Source organism: Diabrotica virgifera, chromosome 5, assembly GCF_917563875.1.
Source record: "Diabrotica virgifera virgifera chromosome 5, PGI_DIABVI_V3a".
NCBI lineage: Eukaryota > Metazoa > Arthropoda > Insecta > Coleoptera > Chrysomelidae > Diabrotica > Diabrotica virgifera.
Window position 1 is genome coordinate 47,426,376 of NC_065447.1, and position 24,165 is coordinate 47,450,540.

At 32.7% G+C, this 24,165-nt stretch overlaps 1 protein-coding gene across 1 annotated transcript; it reads right to left on the minus strand.

The window, feature by feature from the left end:
* Window positions 1-1,781: 1,781 nt before the first annotated feature.
* LOC114331585 (uncharacterized) lies at window positions 1,782-23,804 on the minus strand. Its single transcript, XM_028281188.2, has 4 exons — window positions 23,121-23,804; window positions 11,060-11,265; window positions 5,990-6,289; window positions 1,782-2,031 (listed from the first exon to the last, which is right to left on the minus strand). The coding sequence occupies exons 1-4, from the start codon at window positions 23,746-23,748 to the stop codon at window positions 1,891-1,893; spliced, it is 1,275 nt and encodes a 424-aa protein (XP_028136989.2). The 5' UTR covers window positions 23,749-23,804; the 3' UTR covers window positions 1,782-1,890.
* Between the last annotated feature and the right edge of the window lie 361 nt (window positions 23,805-24,165).

A 24,165-nucleotide genomic window follows, 5' to 3' on the forward strand; every position in this document is an offset into this window, starting at 1 on the left:
TGAATCACGCTGAATAATTGATGTTATTTCGGGTTGTTGTTAATGTTATTTCGTCAACAGGGATGTTGACCCTGTTATTGAGCGCAATGCTTTTTTCGCCCATCCAGAACATTTGATGTTGATCATGACACAAGATAACAGAAAATATATAGGAGAGCTTGGACTTCGCAGAATTCTGAAAGCTAGACAGCTAGATAAAACAAGATCTAACATTAGAATATTCAAACTGCCAAAACTAAATTTTGAATGTCGAGACTATTCAGAAATAATTCATTGGTTAGACTGTGAGTTATCTTCTCCTCCATTATTAAAAGATATAAATGATGATGAAATAACATTAATTATTCAGAGTGATTCAGCCCCTAACTGGGAGGTAATATTAAAGTCATTTCCTGTTCATACACAGGCAGTAGAACGATGTGTAAAATTCGTAACAGAAGCCGCTGGAAAAGTTTGCGGAGCTGAGAATCGCGACGGCTTCATAAGAACAACATTGTTATCAAGGTCTGCAATGCCGGACTTTACACAGAAATCACATCTCAAAGTGCCTTCTAGTATGTAATAGCAAAAAGGTGTTAAAATAATACAAGATGGACTGGACGGACAATGGACTGGTGGACATTGGACCATATTGTCGAATTGAAAGCTTGTACCTCGTAAAAAATTTGGTTTTTTCTATATTCACAAACAATATTTTTAAATAATAGCCTACTAAAGTTCTGAAAACGATGTGTTTAAAGTGTGGTTATTTTAAGTGTTCTCAATACAAGTTCAAAAAATGTATATGTGAGTATTATTTTCGTTCAACTTAACTCTTAATTACGAAAAATTAAACGTGTATGAAATATGCAATTTTGTCACATTTTGGCTATTTTGATGCCTTATGCGCGAACGGAAAATGTTAAGAGATTTTAATAACACGGTTAAATTTAGTTAGTATGGTTATTAAAAATGAGAAAATGAGCTGTTACAAACGTATCTACGCTAAATTTAATCTGTTAAAAATTATCGCAAAAATGAGTTTTTTACCAATTTCGGCAAACTTTATGGCTCATGCGCGAACGGAAGATATAAACCGATATCTTTTAAATTCTTACCCCTTTTTAGTCTAATACATTCGCAACTTTTCCGCAGTATTACGACTTAAAAAAAATAATTTTAGTTTTTTCGGCCCACCCTAGTAACCAGGTGCATTTTCCGTTGGAATTTTACCAAGCTGCAGACGGGGGATGTGAATTGCATAGTGCAGAATTCCTTCCCTTTGTCTTCACTGCAGCATCCATGTGCTTGCAAATTGTAGAAGCCTTGGAGGTTGTCACCAGGAAAGTGTACCAATAAGTTTTCAATTTAAAAATCTTTTAGTAATATTTTTAATATTTTCAATATTATTAATTTTACTATTAGGATTGAAAGCAAACTTCATCTTCAACTTTGAATAAAATTTAAACAATTGTATGAATCGTTTTAAAATTTTTGTCACATATTAAACACTAAAGTTAAGCAATTTTAAAGCTTTTTCCATGCTCTCGAAGATGTTTGTACGAAAAAACCATAGGTATCACTGTTTTCCATTAATTTGAAAAAAAAATGGCAAAAGGCCGTTTTTGACACTAAATTGTTTATAAATAAAAATGGCTGCCAGATCCCACGCAGAAAATAGTTACAATTTGTTCTTATAGATATTACCTTTCTAAAAAACGCTTCAGTACCCTGGCTGTTGAAGTGTCACGAACACGGTATATTTCTGCCTTATTACCCTGCCTATAGGTAAATAAAACGGCCACATTTTTAGTCTTTATTATAATTATTATAACAACATAAAATTAACAAATAATTAATTGAACTAGAATAAACAATTTCCTCAAGATACTAAATATAATAAAACATTAGCTATAAAAAGTTATTTTTGTACAAATGCCTCATTACTAATAGGCTAGCTTTTTTAAAACCTGTAGAATCCGCTTTTGAAACTATTTGGCTGAAATTGTCGGTTTGGGAATCTCCGTCCAACAGTTTAGCGATGTTTGGGCTCTAAAAATATTATCGACGTTTAATTATTTGATTTTTCACAAACTATTAACAAAATATAAAATAGAATAGTATTTTTTTAGAAATAAAAGTATAAGTATTGTCCATTATTAGATTAGTGTGATGTGATGTGTTCTCTACTCTTTTGAACGGTGTCGAAGGTTGGACTTTAACGGATATACTAATCAAGAAACTTTGGCATCTGGATGTAGCGGAGAATCCTACGAATAAATTAGGTGGATAGAGTTCGTAACGAAATTGTTTAGCATCGGATGGCAAAACTCCGAAAATATCGACCACATGACAAAATTTGGAAGTAAAAGAAATTATAGGAAGTCATCGAAAATTTTGAAATTTTGTCTAAATCTCAAAAATGGCGGAGATATTGAGCAAAAACGGTTCTCCTTTAAATTCATTATGACGACTAACACAATTGCAGAATTTAGTAGTGATTTTAAGCAGGCAATATTATCCTCCCCTTCCCTAAATAGAAAGATAAAATTTTGCGCAGCTCGGAATTTAAGGCAAATATTATCCCGGCTGAACTGCTGAACTGTAGGTTTTATTTGATTTTTGCAAAAGAACATGAAAAAAAAATCCGTCTGGTTCCACTGAGAAAAGAGGACATAGAACCAATTCTATCCATACACTGAGAGACAATCAGGGTCATATGATAATCGACGATAAAGAACTAACAGGAGAATGGAAAGGGTATATTAGGGACCTTCTAAACATCATACAGGAAGAACAGCATAAAGAAGAGGTCTATATCACAGTGGACATGCCCGTCGAAAATCCCTCTTTTGAAGAAACCCAAAAGGCGTTAAATAAGCTGAAAAATCGCAAAGCGCCGGTTACAGACGAGATACCAGCAGAACTTCTGAAATATGGTGGAGACGCACTACATCGTCAAATCCACCACTTAATAACATAAATATGGTTAGAAGAAAGGATACCAGCAAGATGGAAGGAAGACATCATAGTGCCTATCTACAAAAAAGGGAACAAAACAAAATGCGCGAATTATAGAGGAATTTCACTCCTAAACATGGCATATAAAATCCTCTCAAACATTATTCTTAGTAAACTAACCCCCTATGCTGAAAGTGTCCTAGGAGAATATCAAGCCGGTTTTAGGGCAAACAGATCCACAATAGTTCAACTATTCATGCTGAGACAGCTTCTAGAAAAGGGATGGGAGTATAACAGACCCATACACAATCTCTTCATCGACAGGCATATGATAGCGTAGAAAGAAGCCAAGTATGGAATGCCGGGCGGAGTTCTCAATACCAAAGAAACTCATTCGGATGACTAAAGTATGTATGTAGGGTGGAATATCAAAAGTACGTGTAAATAATAAGCTGTCTGACAGCTTTGAAATCAACAGTGGACTCAAACAGGGTAATGCGTTATCTCCACTAACTTTTAACCTTGTATTAGAGAAATAAGGCCATGAGGTCGGCCGAAATAAGGACAGAATTGCTATCGGTTCAAGCTCCCAAGTTATTACTAGCTTACGCAGATGACGTTGATCTCGTTGGAGTCTCCATCCTATCCACAAAAGCCATTTTCGACAAGGTGGAAGGAGCAACAAGCGAAGTAGGGCTGAGGATTAATGAAGAGAAGACGAAATATATGTGTATAAATAGAACGACACGAGGAGACAGAATAGGAAAAAATGTGATCGTCAACACCTTCAATTTCGAAAGAGTACGCCGTTTTAAGTATCTGGGAGCCGTAATCACAGGTGACAACGATGTTACTGAAGAAATAAAAGACAGAATCCAATCAGCAAATCGCTGTCTATTCGCACTGGATAAGTTTATAAAATCAAAAAATCTTACAAGAAGTTCCAAGATCAAAATTTATAAATCCATCGTGAGACCAGTACTAACATATGGATGAGAAACGTGGACCATGACCAAATCAAACGAAGAAAAGGTCAGACGTTTTGAACGAAAAATACTTTTCGGACCTCACCACGACATTAACACAAACCAGTATAGGATCAGAACTTAAACATCGACATGTTTAAGTTCTGATCAAATTCAAAGCACAACATCGAATTAAAAGCACTTTACAGTGACACCAATATTGTCCAAGAAATTAAATCACAGCGACTAAGATGGGCAGGTCACGTGCATAGACTTCATAACGAAAGACTTGTAAAACTGGTAGAAGATTCCTACAGGCAAAAGACCACTTGGACGTCCCAGAATGCGATGGAGAGATAACATCCAAGCAGATCTCCGGAAAGTGAACATTCCATTTGACCCTAGGTTGATGGAAGACCGAAGAAATTGGAAGAAAGTTGTACAGTCAGCTAGGACCCACCCAGGGTTGTAGCGCTACGTGATGATGATGATGATGACATGAAAAAAATATATTGAATGCAGTATTTTTAAAAAGGTAGTTGAACGACCTTTAAAATGAGGTATCACTCAACCCCCCTTTTCATTAAAGATTTTGAGGTCTGTGTCCATTTCCGCTAGAAGGTTGATTAAAATTAATTGAAAACTGACCTACAAAATTTCCCCCTTAAAAATAAACTTGACGTTTTTTGCTTTTTTTAGATTTTCTAGAAGGGCCGAATTGTAAAGAGTGGTAGCTTTTCAAATTGACACACTGTATAGATGTGGCTGAATACTAGTTGGCAACCAACACGACTAGGCTGCTGTGGTTCATTCCACCAACATACGACTGTTTTGGATTATCTCGACAACGAATATTTCAGTGTCCAACATAAGAAGTACGAAAGTAAATGGCTCTAATAATTACTCAAATAAGCAGAAATGTAATTTGTAATTTATTTTCGTTCTTCATATTTTGCACAATAAAATATTCGTTGTCGAAATAATAATATAACATAGTCGTATTTTCGTGGAATAGTTTATACAGTGCGGTGGAATAAGTGTTACCCCCCCTGTTAACTTGTTTATTTTAAGAATATAAGCAAAACGCTCAGACAGGTCGATTTTTAAACTAACCATAGTATATTATAGCATCAACGTTTCGAACTTTACGTGATCCCTCTTCAGGTGACAGCCATAACTTTGATTTTTTTTAATGGGAAAGTACATCATGTGACACCTCATTTAAAAGCTCTTAAAATACTGATTTCAAAAATGTATAATACTTTAATCCTGTTTGAGAGCGTAGGCACAAAATTTCGGTCGAATTCTTTCTAAATGCAATAATTTTTTTCGAATCCTGAAAAAACTAATAAATATTTTTGAAAAATTTAAACGCAGAATGAAATATTACAGTATTCTCGATGGTCCAAAGTCCCCGAGAACTCCTATAATGTTTATTTTAATAAGTCACAGTGGTGAAAAAATGAAAATTTAGTGTGATTTTTAATTTAAAATATATCATTCAAAAGAAACTTTTTGTTTATTCTAAGGGACTGTCAGCCCTCGGTAATAATATAATCTTTCATTCTGCGTTTAAATTTTTCAAAAATACTTATTAGTTTTCTCAGAGTTCGAAAAAAATAAATGCGTTTAAAAAGTATTCGACCGAAATTTTGCGCCTACGATCTCAAAAAGGATTAAAGTATTATTCATTTTTGAAATCAGTATTTCAAAAGCTGTTAAAAGAGATGTCACATGATGTACTTTACCATTTAAAAAAAATCAAAGTTATGGCTGTCACCTGAAGAGGGATCGCGTAAAGTTCGAAACATTGATGCTATAATATACTGTGGTTAGTTTAAAAATCGACCTCTCCGAGCGTTTTGCTTATATTCTTAAAATAAACAAGTTAACAGGGGGGGGCAACACTTATTCCACCGCACTGTATATGTAACAAGATTTTGCTCAGTTTCATGATTCGAATAAATAATTTTTTGCACCACGTTTCAATATACCTAATTATCTTGTTTATTGTTCAAAGTATACCCTATTTAAGAAGTACATAATACCAACAGAGAATGTAGATATCTGCAAACAATACATACCTCACTTGGTTCCAAGTTTTTGATATTCCATACTAGTAACCCCAATAAAACACCAAATGCGTTGTGTTCTTTCCATTCATTTTTTAGTTCTTTAAATGGAAGAACTTTTTCTGCATTACATCCATACTCCTTCAGTGTGTCACTAAGGCTTTTGTAATATATTTCAAGGAAATGATCCAAATTAGATATGGTTTCTTCGTCAGCTCCTGAGTAGAAAGTGTATGTCAGATCCCAAACAGGTGAACCTACTGCAGCCATTTGGAAGTCGAACAATTTAATGTCTTCTATATCTCCCGATTTCTAAGAAAATAAATTTGGGTTAGTTTGTTTAGATGTTAAAAACGTGTTTGCAAAAATTGTCGGAATATAAGAGTTTCCTATTTGGAGTGCTCCATTTAGATCAATGTTTCTCAAAGTTTGTTATATCGTGACCCCTCTTGGCAGTAGCGTACTGATAGATCAGCGGACCCTGGTTCCAGTTGGGATTCGGGCCCCCGCCCAAAACATTAAATACAAATCATCTATTATATCATAAAATATATCATAAAAACTCAAACTAATTTATAGTCAATTTACTCACGGTTTTTGCTGTACCTTTTAAAGAACTGCTCGGATTGAGTTGAAATTTGGCATACACATAGCTAACATGTCAAACCAAAAAAGTGATACCTATTGTGCCGATCTACGCTTCTGCCCTAGGTACGTTTTACTCCTTCTCGTGTGAAAAACATACGTTCAAGATAAGTCCGGAATTGGATAAACTGACTAATTCTAAGCAACTTTTAAGTTCTATAGAGTTTTTTCACTAAGTCAATACTTTTCGAATTATTTGTGAGTGAATATGTTCATTTTTCAAAAAAATACGTTTTGGGACGGTTTTTCGCAAATACCCTCAAAAAGTAAGTATGTATTCGGAAAAAATATTCTTAGTAAAAATATAGCTTATAAAAAAAGTGAAAAATATCGTGTATATACGAAGTCATTAAACCCAGTAGGTCATGAGATGTAGGTCCTTATTAGTCAAATTCCAAATCGAATATTTCAACGTGAAATAACTAAAAATGAATCAATTTTCGAGAAAAAGTCATCGCAATTTCTTTAATATATTTTTGTCATTTTTTAGTTTCTAGCATCAATATTAACTATGTAATGCACAAAATAAAGTTGGACACGTTTTTTGGTAAACAAATCGTAAAAATCAACCCCTAATTAGCATCCCAAATGAAATTAATCGTTACCGCTTCACAAGTTACTTGACTTGTGTATTGCTTATATTATGATAAATGCTCATTTTTAAACAATTTGGTTTTAAATTAAAAAAAAAATTTAATTGTGAAAAAATTTTGTTCTTTTCGTTAAAATAACTTTATTAATTATTGGTGATACCAAAAATGTTAACTAGTATATAAAATATATTTTGCTATTGTAAATATTTTGGACTTTTTGTTTTCCTGAAGACAAAAATTGGTTATAAGATATGTCTGTTAAAATTTTGCATACACTCGTGATTAGTGACTCGTTTAAGCCCATTTGACTACAGCCTTTTCAAAAATAGGCACTTTGAACCAACGAATCTTACATATCTTATAAACAATAAGGAAAGTAATTTGTGAAGCGGTAATATCATTTCGGATGTTAATTAGAAAGGTGATTTTCACGACTTTTTTACCAACAAATAAAAAGATCCCTACATTATTTTGATCGAAATTTACTTACTTTGGATGTTAGAAACTTAAAAAAAAACAATAGACTATTAAAACAGTAAATTAATATTTATTATCCTATCGTTTTTCATACTCACATGATTGATCACTTTAGGCCAGCCTTTTTTATAATAATGAAACTCAAAAATTTTCTACATCCAAAATTCCAGTCATAATTAAAAACGTTATGATTAATAACCTCATTAATATCGGAAAATTAACACAGCTTTTAAAAAAAGAACATTGGAATAAAATTTATATCAACAAAATAGGTTCTGAAATTGCATAATATGATACATTTTTAAATAAGTTAAATAGTTACATACAAACCTCTAGGGAGATAAAACGCTTAAAAAATATATCAAAAAAACTCTGGATAACGGTGGTGTTGATATCTTTTATCAAACGACGAGATTTTCTTAAAAAGGAATTAGTGTCTATATATAGTGTTTTGTTATCCTTACCACTATTGTCTATATTTAGAATTTAATTTCAATTTTTAAGATTTACCTACCTCTATAAAGGTACAGGCTGAATGATGACGGTTCAATAAACACGAGTATCGAGCCTATTGTATTGGGATTATTTTTATGGCCGTATAAAACTTGCAATGCATATTTACAACTTTGTAATTTACCTACATCTTATTCATGAATCATATGTATGGTATATGTTTCTGGTTGGCTAATATATATTCGATTTCGTTTTTGGTTTCCTTGTCTGGGCTTATCCAGGTCCACTTTTTATTATCCGGTTTAGTAAAAAATGTATTCATACAAAATAGGTCTTATATGTATATATGTTAGTAACCGTTCTCCTCTTTCGTTCGTAGTTCCTAGCCCATATATTTCTCTATTTGGTATGTTGCCGGTGTTGTGCTTAGTGTATACATCTATATATATGCAGTAAAAAATGCTCATTATAAAATGTGTGAAATAATATTTTTTTACCATAATGCATGCTGATTGTTGATATTCTCCAGTGTTTGAGAATGTGTGAGTATGGTGTGTGTGTATGGATATGTGTGAACAGAATAATGACATTCTCTGGAAATGTTGACATTAGACAAAGTTCCCATTACCATATACAGGGTTTTTCATTGGGAAAGAAACATACGTTAACTGTAGAAAGATAACACTTAGGCGATCTTAAAAATACCATACTTAATGGATCTTATTCCATTAATAACAAAGATACTGGGTGTTTTATCTATTTTGCCATTTTTTAATTGGTTCATAACTTTTTAACCACAAGGTATATTTATTTTATATTTGGCACGCAAATATCATTTAAGGTGTACAATAAATTAATTTATTTACAATTGTAAAAAATCCAGATCCGGATTCAAAAATATTGGAAAAATATTCCGACCCCAAAAAAAAAACACCCTGTATATTAAATTTTTTTAAAATGGATTTTTCAGTTGAATAGAGGACAAAAAACTAAATTCAGTGGTATAATTTGAATTTTCGGTAAAATAATTTTTCTAGTGAAATTTTGAATTTTAATTCGGAAATTAAGTGAATTGCGAGAGCTCTAAGTAGAAAAAAATTTAAATACAGCTTACAACTTGTCAACCTCACTGTATATTAATTTTATATTTAACACGCGAATATTCTTTTAGGTGACCAATCTATTAATTTATTTACAATTATAAGAAATCCAGGTCCTGTTTAAAAAATATTGTGTAAGTATTCCGACCCAAAAAAACACCTTGTATATTAATTTTCTTTAAAATGGATTTCGCATTTGAAAAGAGGATGGAAAACAAAATTAGTGGTATACTTTGAATTTTCGACAAAATTATTTTTCTGGTAAAATTTTGAATTTGAATTCTGAAATTATGTCAATTGCGAGAGCTCTTGAAGAAAAAATTAAAATGCGACTTAATTTTAATTAATACCATTATTTAATCTAAGTTGGTAAAATGTTAATATTTTAGTGTTTTTTTATTTGTGTGAAAAATAGTTTTTGGCGAATATTCATCTTTAAATAATGAATAAATAATAAAGGGTCAATAAAGAATACATCACTTTAATCAACAAAATAGGTAAAAATTATAACAAAACAGCGAAAATTTGCAGCATAATCACTATTCAAAAACTAAAGTACTTATTCAAAATTACCACCATCAAAAATTATTTTTTTATACGTAGGTACGGTAAATTTTTTAGCTAGGTACCTAGCGTCATGTGTACTCTGTACTGTGTGTGTTGAGTAAGTGTCTTGTTACATTGCAAAGTCGACGTCATTGTCTTTGCAAAGAGACGCTAATTGTATTCGAACGTCTGCGGTCCCTCCGGTGAGTACCGATCCCACAAGGACAGAAACTATTTTCATTTATTAATTTATAATAAACGAAAAATTTCTGACCCTGGTGAGATTCGAACTCACGACCATTCGGACCTTTCGATCCAAAGTTAGGCGCTCTTACCACTGAGCCACAGAGGGGGCATCAAAAATTATTGTTATGTGTGCAAATGTTAATATTTTACCTATTTAGATTAAATAATGGTATTAATTAAAATTAAGTCATATTTTAATTTAGTTTACTTTGAGTTTCGCAATTCACATAATTTCAGAATTCAAATTCAAATTTTTACCAGAAAAACATTTTGCCGAAAATTCAAAGTATACCACTAATTTTGTTTTTGATACTCTTTTCAGATGCAAAATCCATTTTAAAAAAATTTAATATACAAGGTGTTTTTTTGGGTTGGAACATTTATACAATATTTTTTAATCCGGACATGGATTTTTTATAATTGTAGTTAAATTAATTGACTGGACACCTAAAACAATATTCGCGTGTTAAATATAAAATCAATATACAGTGTGGTTGACTCAATATACAGTGTGGTTGACAAGTTGTCAGCTCTATTTCAATTTTTTTCTACTTAGAGCTCTCGCAATTCACTTAATTTCAGAAGTCAAATTCCAAATTTAACCAGAAAAATCATTTTGCCGAAAGTTCAAAGTATACCACTGAATTTAGTTTTTATTCTTTTTTCAACTGAAAAATCCATTTTAAAAAAATTTAATGTACAGGGTGTTGTTTTGGGGTCGGAAAATTTTTACAATATTTTTTAAGCCGGACCTAAATTTTTTACAATAATTGTAAATAAATTAATTTATTGTACGCCTTAAATGATATTTGCGTGCAAAATATGAAATAAATATACAGTGTGGTCAAAAAGTTATGAACTAATTAAGAAAATGGCAAAATAGATAAAACACCCAGTATCTTTGTTATTAATGGAGTAAGACCCATTAAGTATGGTATTTTTGAGACCGCCTAATTATCCTCTTTCTACAGTTAACGTATGTTACTTTACCAATGAAACACCCTGTATACTAATTCACTTACATTATATTTGAACATCATATTATTACTCCAACAGTCACCGTGGACAAAAACTGAATATGGACTTTTGTATGCAAGTGCGTCAAAAAACATTTGAGGAGCGTTATCATTATATTTTTTAAAATTATCGATAATTTTTATTTCATCTTCCTCTTCTAAAAATTCTGTCGTCTTTTTGCAAACACTGGTAAGAGCTTCTTTCATCACATCTACAAAAATTAAACACGTTGTAATAGCTATTTGTATAACAAGAGAGCAAACTGCTAATTTTCCTCCCGAGAATGAAGTTTAATGCCCGAAGGAGGGCAGTAATCATTTAATGGAGATAAAGGCCCTTTACTCCCATTTTATTCATATAATTTTTCCACCTTCCACAAATAGCAAGTCATTTTTTCATTTTTAAATAGTTTATTTATGTATCTAACCAACAAAATTTATTAGAGAACTAAAACTAACAAGTAGGTACAGTATAACTGTCGATTGTCAAATAAAAGGCACATTATTAATGTAAACATTGTTAAATAAAAATATCAATCTACTGTTTTTTATCATTCTGTAAAATACAGGGTGTTCTATAAATAAACATTAAAATGTATAGATACTTATTACTGTAGATACGTAATAGAAAATAGAATATAATATAAGGCGTAAATAAGTTATTTGATCGATGAAATACCATGATGTTACTTTAACTTTTACTTCCTAGGTAGTAAAAGTACATTGTATCCCTACCTACAATGAGGAAAGGAAATGAATACAGTTGAGTCCACGAGTCTTTACCCGTGCGTCATTAATACCTGGCGAGATAAAACACATACTTTTTATCTAGCATCATTCTCTTCCATGCATGAAACTAATGACAAACTAGCTGCCGCCTGTTATTAAATAAAAACACATGTTACTTTTATGAACGATCTCGACTCAGTTAACAGACGACATAAAGATAAAAAGAGGTGTGCGACAGGGATGTATATTGTCCCCATTATTGTTCAATACATATTCAGAGCACATTATGAACCTAGCGCTAACGGACATAGACGAGGGAATACTTATAAACGGAGAACGATTGAACAACATAAGATACGCTGATGATACTGTCATTTTTGCAGACAGTCTTGAAGGTCTGCAGACACTTGTCTCTAGGGTGGCAGAAGTAAGTAGCAGGTTTGGGCTTGATTTTAACATCAAAAAAACCAAATACATGGTTATAAGCAAAAATAGGATACCACCTGGTCAATTACTAGTTAACCAACAACCTATAACACAAATCACCAACTTTTGTTATTTGGGTGCAAACTTAAATGAACAGTAGGACCAATCGACGGAAATTAAGATAAGGATCGAGAAGGCAAGATCAGCCTTCGTCAAAATGAAAAAAAATTTTAACAGCCACGATATAAAATTGGAAATAAAAATTCGTTTACTAAAGTGCTACGTATTCTCCGTTCTTTTATATGGCGTGGAGTCATGGACCTTAACTGAAGCATCACTGAAGGGACTCGAAGCATTTGAGATGTGGTGCTATAGACGTATGTTGAGGATTTCCTGGATAGACAGAGTTACCTACGAAGAAGTTCTACAAAGAATGGGTAAAGAGCGCGAACTAGTCGTAACCATAAAACGTCGCAAACTGGAATACCTGGGCCATGTAATGCGCAATGAACAACGATATGACCTACTTCGGACCATACTTCAAGGTAAAGTGCATGGGAAAAGAGGTCCAGGACGAAGAAGAATATCCTGGCTGCATAACCTGCGAAAATGGTTTAACTTAACCACTACCGGACTTTTCAGGGCAGCAGTCAACAAAGTCAGAATAGCCATGTTAGTGTCCAACATCCGTAACGGATAGACACCATAAGAAGACTCAGTGCATTGAAAAGAGATAGGTACAAAGAAAGACGTTTGGGGATGTTTTCACATATTTTAAGTACAATTTCTGATGTTTTGGTTTGTTTACTTTTGTGACTATTATCGCGAAAAAACAATTATTCTAAAATGTAATTTTCACTACTTTCAATTGTGGCTAATACCATATAAACATGATATTTAATCCCATAATGAGTTTGGTTTTATGCAAGGCACATTACAATTTCCATTATAACGCGGCTGATGGGAAAATACAGTAGTAGAGAGAAAACGCTCATATGATATTCATTGAATTTAATAAAGCATATGATAGAGTTCCTTGAGATACTACGAGGTGGATACTTAATAAATATGAAGATTGTAAGTGATAATATGTAGTATAAGGGAGTAACAAATTTTATTAGGTCAAACTAATAGGTATGTTACATTTAAAAATAGGATTACACGATCACATTAGGGCTAGGGACTTAGTATACAGTGTATATAACATTCCCAGGTGCTTAATAAAATTATGAATAAGTACATTAGTGGAAGTCTTGGGGATACTAGGTACCAAGTGTTTTGAGTATCCCAGAATATCGGACAGACGGTAATTTTATTTATTTTCTGTATAAAAAGATTGCTTGTGAAGCAAATTAAAAAAAAATAATCAGTTTTCTACATAATATACAGGGTGTAACAAAAATACAGGTCATAAATTAAATCACATATTCTGGGACCAAAAATAGTTCGAATGAACCTAACTTACCTTTGTACAAATATGCACATAAAAAAAGTTATAGCCCTTTAAAGTTACAAAATGAAAATCGATTTTTTCGAATATATCGAAAACTATTAGAGATTTTTTATTGAAAATGGATATCTGGCATTTTTATGGCAGGAGCATCTTAAAGAAAAATTATAGTGAAATTTGTGCTTCCCATAAAAATTTTATGGGGGTTTTGTTCCCTTAAACCCCCCCAAACTTTTCTGTACGTTCCAATTAAATTATTATTGTGGTACCATTACTTAAATTCAATATTTTTAAAACTTTTTTGGCTCTTAGTATTTCTTCGATAAGGCATTTTTATCGAGTTGTGGCTTCTTTTTTAATATGTTTACATAAAAATTTTATGGGGGATTTGTTCCTTTAAACCCCCCAAATGTTTGTGTACGCTTCAATTAAACTATAACTGCGATACCATTAGTTAAACAAAATGTTTTTAAAACTTTTTTGCCTCTCTGTATTTTTTCGAGAAGGCAACTTTTATCGAGATATGGCTTCTTTTTTAATACGGTTCAAAATATACCTAAAAATGTAAATCATACATAAATTTTCATATTATTACCAAGTCTCCATAATCGTACTTAACCATATACAAATATGTGGTGGATTTGACAAATATTCAAAATATCTCAATAAAAACTGAATTTTCGAAAAAGTACTAAGAGCCAAAAAAGTTTTAAAAATATTGTGTTTAAGTAATGGTACTACAATAATAATTTAATTGGAACGTACACAAAAGTTTGGGGGGGGGGGGGTTAAAAGAACTAAACCCCCATAAAATTTTTATAGGGTGTCCAAATTTCACTATAATTTTTTGTTAAGATGCTACTGTCATAAGAATGCCATATGTCCATTTACAATAAAAAATCTTTAATAGTTTTCGATATATTGGGAAAAATCGATTTTCATTTTGTAACTTCAAAGGGTTGTAACTTTTTTTATATGCACATTTGTACTAAGGTAAGTTAGGTTCAATCAAACTATTTTTGGTCTCAAAATATGCGATTAAATTTATGACCTGTATTTTCGTTACACCCTGTATATTATTGTCATCGGAATGATTATTTTTAGAAACTGAGGGCAATAAAAAAGATTATTGTTACTATTTTTCTGATGAAACAATAGTAATGTTTTCTTTAAACTTACTTATATTTGACATATTTAGTTAAAATAATGACATGCGTTTTATTTTTACGTTTATTAAATATGATTTACAATAAAAATAACTCTGCTTATCTTATCAGAACTTCAAATTTCGCAGTTAAATATTATGTTTATATAGGGATTAGCCATGAGTGCTGACAATGAAAATTAAAATTTAACTACTGTTTAACGTTTTGATTTTCACCCCGGAAATCGTTTTCAAATAAGATTATTTTAGAAAATGTATATAAATAAAAAAAGAATGTGTGTGTACCACGAAATTGATATACTTTAAACAGTTTATTTGTATTTTATTTAACTATTCAACTCATAAAATATATAAAAAAAATTGCATCGGGGATCGAACTCGCGTATATTAGAGGGATTTGGTTTGAAATCAAAGCGCCTTAGCATTTAGTCACGCCCGTCATGTGGGAAGATAGACGAACGTTTTAAACTTTTTGACAGTTCTCAAATAAGTTTGATTTTTGTGGAATTAAAATATTAAAATACAACAAAACATAGAGTAAGAAAACAATATATTATTATTAGATGAATATTGGTAGAAATATTGTTGGTTATCAAATTATATACATATAATATTGGTAGAAATTTTGTTGGTTATCAAATTATGGAAATCAAAGTATTACCTAGAAGGTAATTTTACATTTTACATTTTCCACATAGGTACCTATGTAATTTTTTATTACAATACTGAAACATTTACAATTACGTACCTGTTGCTTTTAAAAACTATTTAAAAAGTCACTACAATTATAAACTTGCTTTTGTTTCTGTCCTTACAATAATAAAAACTAATATACACAACATTTGTTTACCCATAACCGACATTTTGAACAATTATTGACAGGTCATTGTAATTACCCAATCAGAGCACGTATACCACTTCAGCTGCGCAAAGGACCAAGACTTTTAATCAATTCGCGCACGTACACAGTTACTCCCAAATGCGCCTATAGAAGTATAACTTCAAAAATTGTTAGCTTTCTATATGTTTTCAAAACTGACGGTTGATATACTTGGCTGCTATCTTGTAAGCAACACTGTAAGTTCCATCTGATAAGTCTAACGAGTCTTGCAGTAAAAGTCCTATTAAAGCATAAACAGTGCGAAAAAATCATAAAAGTTTGGATTTATATCCGCGCTGGGAATAAGAGAAGTGCTTTTTAATTTATTAGTTCTGGCCCAAAGATGCTACGACTAAGATATATGTATATGTTTAATAGACTTAGAAAAAGCATTTGATAGAGTAAGACTCGACTTACTCTTAGAACGTTTGCATTTTATATGAAAACGACAGAAGTTAAATAAGGATGTGATTTGTCAAGAAGTTAAACAAGGATGTGATTTGTCATCCTTGCTCTTTAATACTTATTCTGAGTTTCTATTTAAAAAGCACTAGGGGATTCAAAGGATAAAGTCACGGTGAATGGAATAAATAGCAACAGCATCAGATACGCAAATGACACGGCGGATTCCAACTTGGGTCTACTTACAATGACTACCTGACAGGACCAACTTAGTCTGGAAAATCCTCAAGATTTCTTGGACATTGCATAACTCAAACGACGAAGTGCTGTATAGAATAGGCAAGGAACGAGAACTTTTCAACACAGTGAAAGAAAAACATCATGACTGTGCCAGATACTGGAAACAATTAGTAAAAATATGCTTAACTAATAGTGAAAGGAAAGAGTAAAAAGCGTGGAAATAAGAGCACTAAGAAGAAAAATACTGTCGTGGCTAAAAGACATCCGACTATTCTTCTTCTTCATGTACCATGTCCTTTTAGAACGTTGGTTACCATAATAGCTATCCTAACTTTATTCACTGCCACCCTAAATAGCATGCTTTTATCAACCCCATACCAATCTCGCAAGTTCTTCAACCATGAGGTTTTTCTTCGTCCTGGACTGCGTTTGCCTGCTATTTTTCCTTGCATAATATTTTGTTACAACCTATATTTGTGACCTCTCATTACATGTCCGAAGTATTCCAGCTTTCCCTGCTTGATGCTTTTTATGATCTCAGTAGTCTTGCTGAGACGTTCTAGTATTGTGGAGTTTCGAATCTTCTTCACGCAGGAAATTTTAAAATTCTTCTATAGCACCACATTTCTATCACCACTATTCACTATATCACTATTCACCACTATCGGGGGCGACGATACTTCCCGGTCTAATTAAATCCTTTTAAAATCCTCAGTCGCAAAAAAGGTGATTTTTAAACGGTTCGTAAAGGTGGTTTTTGCATGTTACTATAAGTTTTAATTGTCAAGAGCTCACTCAGTTTCTGCCGTAAAAAATATTTTCATACCAAGTTCTTCTTGGGAATTAAATAACCTACAATTTTATATTTAAATATTTTTTCGTATCTCCGATGCTAATCTTTCTATTATGAAGAAAAAGGCACTTTTTACCAAACTTCCAAAATTCATTATTCGCTGTTAACTCCATTTTTTTAAAAACTAATCATTATAAGCCAGTCAAGCCTTTAGAGCCCATTAATAATACATAAATAAAGAAGGCTAAATAAGGACAATTACTAATGCAGAGAAAATGGACGTGGCACAGCCCAGACGGCAAAGTAAAGAATGAAATTGATTTTATACTCTCTAACTTCAAAAACATTGCTAAAGATGTTACTGTACTAAATTCTGTCGACACTGGTAGTGACCATCGATTAGTTAGGGTGCGAATAGAAGTAAATACGAAATTCGATAGAAGAAAATTATTAACACAGGATAAATTACCAAACATAGAAGCACTCGAAATGAATCAAGAGGAATATCAAAGTGAACTAAAAAAGAAACTAGGACCTTTACCAGTATTCAACACGAAAGATAAAAATGAAATAACACAAAAATTAACGAATGACATAACATCAACTACAAGAAAGATCTGTGGTAAAAATAAAAATCCGAGAAAAACGAAACTTAAACAAACAACACTGGATTTAATGGAAGAAAGAAGAAGAACATCTAAAGAATTACCAGAATATAAGGCTATCAACAATAAAGTTAAAAAGAGCATAAGGTCAGACTTGCGGGCTTATAAAACAAAACAAATATTGCAAACCATCGAAGACAATAGCAACATGAGAGTATTGAAATCAAATTTAACTAAAGGAAAAGCGAAGATAACTAAAATCAAAAACCAACAGGGGAATACGGTGACAGAAAAAACTCAAATACTGAAGGAAATACAAACGTTCTACAAGAATCTTTATACATCCACTATACAGAACCCCGGAACAGACCATAGAACAATTCTAAACGTCGGCTCGGAAACTCTCCCTAAAATAACTTCTTCGGAAATTAGACATGCCTTACAGCAAATGAAGAATAGAAAAGCTCCTGGCGAGGATCATATAACGTCTGAAATGTTAAAAATGGGTGGCAACACCGTTGTAGAGGTTGTGGAAGTCTTGCTGAATAGGTGTCTGATAGAGAAAAGAATACCCAATCTGTGGGAAAACGCCGAAACAATACTTTTACACAAGAAAGGAGACAATACTAATATTGAAAACTACAGGCCTATAAGTTTGTTGTCACATTTATACAAATTGCTAACAAGAATAATAACCAACCGCATAACACAAAAAATTGATTTATATCAACCGGTTGAACAGGCGGGATTTCGAAAAGGGTTTGGTACTAACGATCACTTACAAACCGTCAGAGCACTGGTAGAAAAAATCACAGAATATAATGTACCCTTACATATGGCATTTATTGACTTTCACAAGGCTTTCGATAGTATTGAAACCTGGTCCTTTTTGTCAGCCCTCAGGGATGCTCGAATAGACTCACGGTACACTACACTCATTAAAAACATTTATGAACAGGCCACATTCCACATCAAAATCAATGAAGACCAAAAAACCGAAAAAATACGCCTTGGTAAAGGTATTAGACAAGGTGATACTATTTCACCAAAACTTTTTACCTTAGCATTGGAAAATGTATTCAAACAGCTCGACTGAGAGGAAAAGGTCTAAACATTAATGGTGTACATTTGAGTCATTTGAGGTTTGCGGACGACATAGTATTATTCAGTACAGATATCAAGGAACTGGAGCAAACGATGAAGGAACTAAACCAGCAGTCAAATAAAATAGGTCTCAAAATGAATCTTCAGAAAACAAAAATAATGAGTAATGTACAAACTAATCGTGTTATTGACAACGTCAGTCTTGAAAATGTAGACCACTATATATATCTTGGACATACCATTAAAATCGGCAAAGAAAACCAAATAGCCGAAATAAAAAGACGCATACAATTGTCTTGGGTAGCTTTCGGCAAGTTAAGCTTTATCTTGAAGAATAGAAATATACCAATGTGTCTAAAACGAAGAGTTTATGACAAATGTATCTTGCCTGTAACTACATATGGACTTGAGACCATGGCCTTTAAAACGAGAACCTTAGAGCAGCTCAGTACAACTCAAAGGGCGATGGAGAGGGCCATGCTAGGGATTAGTTTGAGAGACAAAATTCGAAATATCGACATTCGTGAAAGAACAAAGATTACTGATGTCGCAGAACGTATAGCAAGGCTCAAGTGGCAATGGGTCGGACATGTTGCCCGAGATAATCCCGAAAAATGGACACAGAGACTAACAAACTGGAGACCAAGAGAGAACAGGCGATTAGTAGGCAGACCGCAGAAGAGGTGGGCAGATGATATCAAACAAGTCGCGGGCAAACAGTGGATGAGAATTGCCAAGAGTAGAAATCGATGGAAGCAAATGGAAGAGGCCTATGTCCAGTAGTGGACGAACACAGGCTGAAGAAGAAGAAGAAGACTAATTTTAATTAGGGTGATGAGTAGGGGGAAGTTTCTGATTACTTTTTCGCTGAAAAAAAATAGGGACTGACATTCTTTTTATTATAAGTCACTTAATTTTTTAGCTAAAGACTACTTTTTTATTTCAGGAGATAGATATTTTTAAATACTTTAAATAAGTTTGAACAAATTATTCTCGAAAAATGCATATTTTTCCCGTCTTTTGACTTTGAAACTACAATATTTAGCATAATTTGACGAAGCAGAGCTACCATATAATTAAGTATAGCTCGATTACTATTGGTCTAAAGAAAATAAAAAAAAGGTTTTGTTTATTTTTTTAAAAGGTACATTTTTGCTAAGCAAAGCTCTTTTGATAAAACGAAAACTTTTTGAGTTATTAGCAGAAAACTGATTAAAAACATTGATTTTTTTTATATAAAACTAAGACTGTCGATAGCGAATAAATCGAAAACTATTAATTTTATCAAAAAAATGTATAGAACGTTTTTTTGCTTAGAATGAATGTTCTAACCAACTTTTGCGGTCAAAATAAAATAAAAAATTTCCACCCCTGACTTGGGGTGGCAACCACCCCCATGATAAAAGCGCCTTTCGGCCTCATAGATTTTGATCCTTGGACTATCCACTACTTATTCTAAAATTTTCAAGCAAATCCATCTATTCTGTAAAAATTGCGAGGTTTTGCCCTATTTTAAGCTTCATTACATGGACTATTATGAAGCACAACGTAAACAATTAACGTAAAAAGTGAAATTATGTATAGTTTATATAATTAGCTACAACCTGTAAAAGTTTCAAGTTTATTCATTTTAAAAAACAAGAAAATTTAAGCATTTTCCATTAAAATCGTTTTTTTTTGTTTAACCCTTAAATGCCCAATCGGGGTCACTATGGGACCCCAGACATACATTTTTGGCTATAATATCTTTATTTGAAACATTTGGCAACCGCGCAATCAGGTATTTGTGTGGACGTGTCTCCTACGTTTTCTGTTAGTATACCACGAACATTCGTGAGGTGCAGTGGTCTGTAAGAGAGATTTAGATAAGTGGGGTCTCGCTGTGACCCCGATTGGACATTTAGAGGCACCAGAATATTTTTATTATTTTTAACATTTTTCGTCAGTTTACATTGAAAAATGGACCGTAAGAGAATGAAAATGACAATAAGCGACCAAGAACATGAAAAAATTATCCGAAATATAGAAGAAGGGATATCAGACTCCGATTTCGACTATGAGATTAGCGACGAATCAGATAGCGAAGAGCAAGATGTTTTTGAGGAAAATGTTTCGGAAACTGAGGACAATTTAGAAGTCAACAGTGACGAGGAATCAGATGCAGAACCTACCGAAGTGGACGATAATATTAGTGAGGTTAGTGGTCCAACATATACATCCAAATCTGGAATGGAGTGGAATAGCCTACCTTTCGTGAGATCCAAGAGGCAACAAAAAAATATTATAAATGTACATCCAGGCTTAACAAACTATAGTAAAAATTCCAACACGTTTTTAGACTATTTCAATTTATTTTTGACCGAAGAGATGAAGAATGTCATATGCCTTCATACTAATGAAGAAGCTGTTAGGCGTTATCAAGAGTGGAACGAAAAACATCCGAATAACAAAAAAGAGTGGACGGTACTTACCAACAATGAACTGGATAGCTTTTTAGGAGCACTTATCAAAGCTGGTGCTTTAAGGTGTGGGAAAGAATCGACACGAGAGATATGGTCTACAGACACCTCAATACGCCGGTCATTTTTTACAGCCGCATTAGCTAGGAACCGATTTGAAGAATTATCGAGTTTCTTGAGGTTTGATGACAAAGTGACCAGGGTGGAGCGGAAGGAACAGGATAAGTTAGCGGCGATACGAGTAATTTGGGACATGTTCGTCTCTAACTGTGACAAAGCCTTTGAACCATACGAACATATAACCGTTGACGAACAGTTAGTGAGTTTTAGAGGAAAGTGTCCTTTTAGACAATATATAAAATCAAAACCTTGCCGCTATGGGATAAAAATTTGGGCTGCCGCGGATGTTAAAACATCTTATTTATCAAAACTTCAGGTGTACCTTGGAAAACTACCAGGTGGTACAATAGAGAAAAATCAGGGATTTCGTGTTGTGAAAGATCTGGTGGAACCATATCATGGCAGTTGGAGAGGAATTACAACTGACAACTTTTTTACCAGTGTTCCTCTTGCTCAATATCTTTTATCTAAAAACCTTACTTTACTTGGGACCGTCCGCAAAAATAAACCTGCTACACCACCACAACTAAGTTTGACAAAAAGACCTGCGGAGTCGTCAATATTTGCTTTTACTAAAGAATTAGCTATGGTTTCGTACATACCTAAAATACACAGGATGGTACATCTTCTTTCAAGTCAACACGATAGTGATATAATTTGTCAGGACTCTCAAAACAAACCCTTGATGATTTTAGACTATAATAATACCAAGGGTGGTGTTGATAATGCCGACAAACTGATTAGGGAATATTCCTGTAAAAGAAGAACTGCTCGTTGGCCATTCAGGCTCCTTATGAATATTATAGACATATGTGCACTAAATGCCTATATTTTATACATTGAAAAAAATCCTGATTGGAAGAAAAATAATTTTTCACGAAGACGTATTTTCCTGTTACAATTAGGGGCTGAGCTTGCTCGAAACAACATGGAAAAAAGAGCGAAATATATAAAACATAAAGCCTATGTAAAATCTGCTCTAAAAGATTGTGGCATACCAATGGTAAACCCAACTACCGAAGTTGCAACTCAATCCGTCCATTCAGCTAAGAAACGTGCTCGTTGTTACCAGTGTCCGCGAAACTGTGACAGAAAAGTGAATACCGTTTGCTCTTTTTGCAAAAAATTTATATGCCAGGTGCACAGAAAAGAAGAAAAAACTATTGTATGTAAAAATTGCAACTAAAAGTTATATGCTTATATTATTATTTAATTTTAATTTTGTTCGAATTGAAAATAATTTGTTTCTAGAAAAGCCGTTAATTTTGTATGAAAAATAAATAAAAATTATTCAAATATGCTTAAAATTATTTTTAACCGTGTTTTCCTTTTAGTCAGTGCTAAATGACGTTACTAAATTGAAAATTTTATTGGGGTCCCTAGGAGACCCCACATGGGCATTTATGGTTATTTTCATATCACGGGCATTTAAGGGTTAAAGAAATAATAAACATAAAAAAATTTTATGGACTATTTGTGTATTATTGTTCCCGCGAATCAATATATCTGCAAATTTTCATTCAATTGCATTGCAGGAAAGGCAGTCAAATTAACGTCTTAAAATTTGACCCAAACGATTGAACTAGAGAAAAGCTTAAACGCTTTTCTAGGAAAGTGGTGGTTTAAAAAGAAGTGGTGGAGTGGCTATTTCTGTCAATGCTTAAAGTTTAAGCCCAAATAAAAGAATTACATACCTTGCTCAAAAAATATTTTCATATTATTATGATATCCTGCTGCTAACTCAGTAAACTGTTCAGGATGGTAATGTTTAAACGCATAGGAAATTCCATGAAACTTTCCATACGTTTTAAAAATAATTTCGTACATCTTACTATTTAGAGGTACTTTCTTTGGATGCATTTCGTAGCCTTTTAGCTTTAAATTTTCCATTACAAGTTTTTGTTCCCCTTCTTTTGAGCTCGTTGCAAAACATTTTGGTATACTTTTAAAAGTTTGACCTTTGGGAAAAGACTTTTGGAACGCTTCTAAAGTTGGAATCACTTTTTTATAAAAATGAACTTCGTTGTTAAAACACATCGACATGAATTTGCTAGTTTCTTCAGAACCTTCGAGACATTGCTTAACTACTAAATGATGATCTTCTCCAGTATTTTTGTTTTTCAAGGACAAAAATACCATTTCACCTAAATGGCCCTGACCTTTTTGGTTGCCCTCATGTTCCTTAATTTCAAAATGTTCTATCTTTTCGTTTAAAGACTCTTCTAATAGATCACATATATCTTTTGGTATCATCTTTAATCGGTAAAATAATGTTACTATCAAACTCAAAGGATCCGCTCTTACCCTTATATACCTACTCATAAAACGCGATTCAACAATGTAAGAGAAGATAATTATATCTCACGATACAAGGCCACATTTCTTTTACGCCAGAGTACAGATATTTTTTGTTTTTAAGCTTTTAATAGCGGTATTTATTCTGCATTCAGATGTATTTATAATAGTATCAGATTTCCTCTAAATAATGTGATTTTATTAAATATGATTAAGTTGTCATATTGCACATGCACGATGCATATTATGACCTTGAATTGCTATTACATCGCCAGATAAAGTATTAATACGAGGGAAGTAGTTTTAAGGAGAAATATGTTAACAAATAAAAGTACAAAGAAAAAAACCATCGAACTGATTTTATGGCCTCTTCTTCATGTCCCCAATTTTCTTTGTGAACGAACGTTGGTTACCATCATAGCTATCTTAATTTTATTCACTGCC

Coding starts and splice junctions, on each gene's coding strand:
- LOC114331585 (XM_028281188.2), bottom strand. CDS start 23,748: ATGAGTAGGTATATAAGGGTAAGAGCGGATCCTTTGAGTTTGATAGTA. Junction 11,266..23,120: donor GAAAATATTTTTTGAGCAAG/GTATGTAATTCT, acceptor TAATTTTTGTAG/ATGTGATGAAAGAAGCTCTT. Junction 2,032..5,989: donor AAAACTTGGAACCAAGTGAG/GTATGTATTGTT, acceptor TAATATTTTTAG/AGCCCAAACATCGCTAAACT.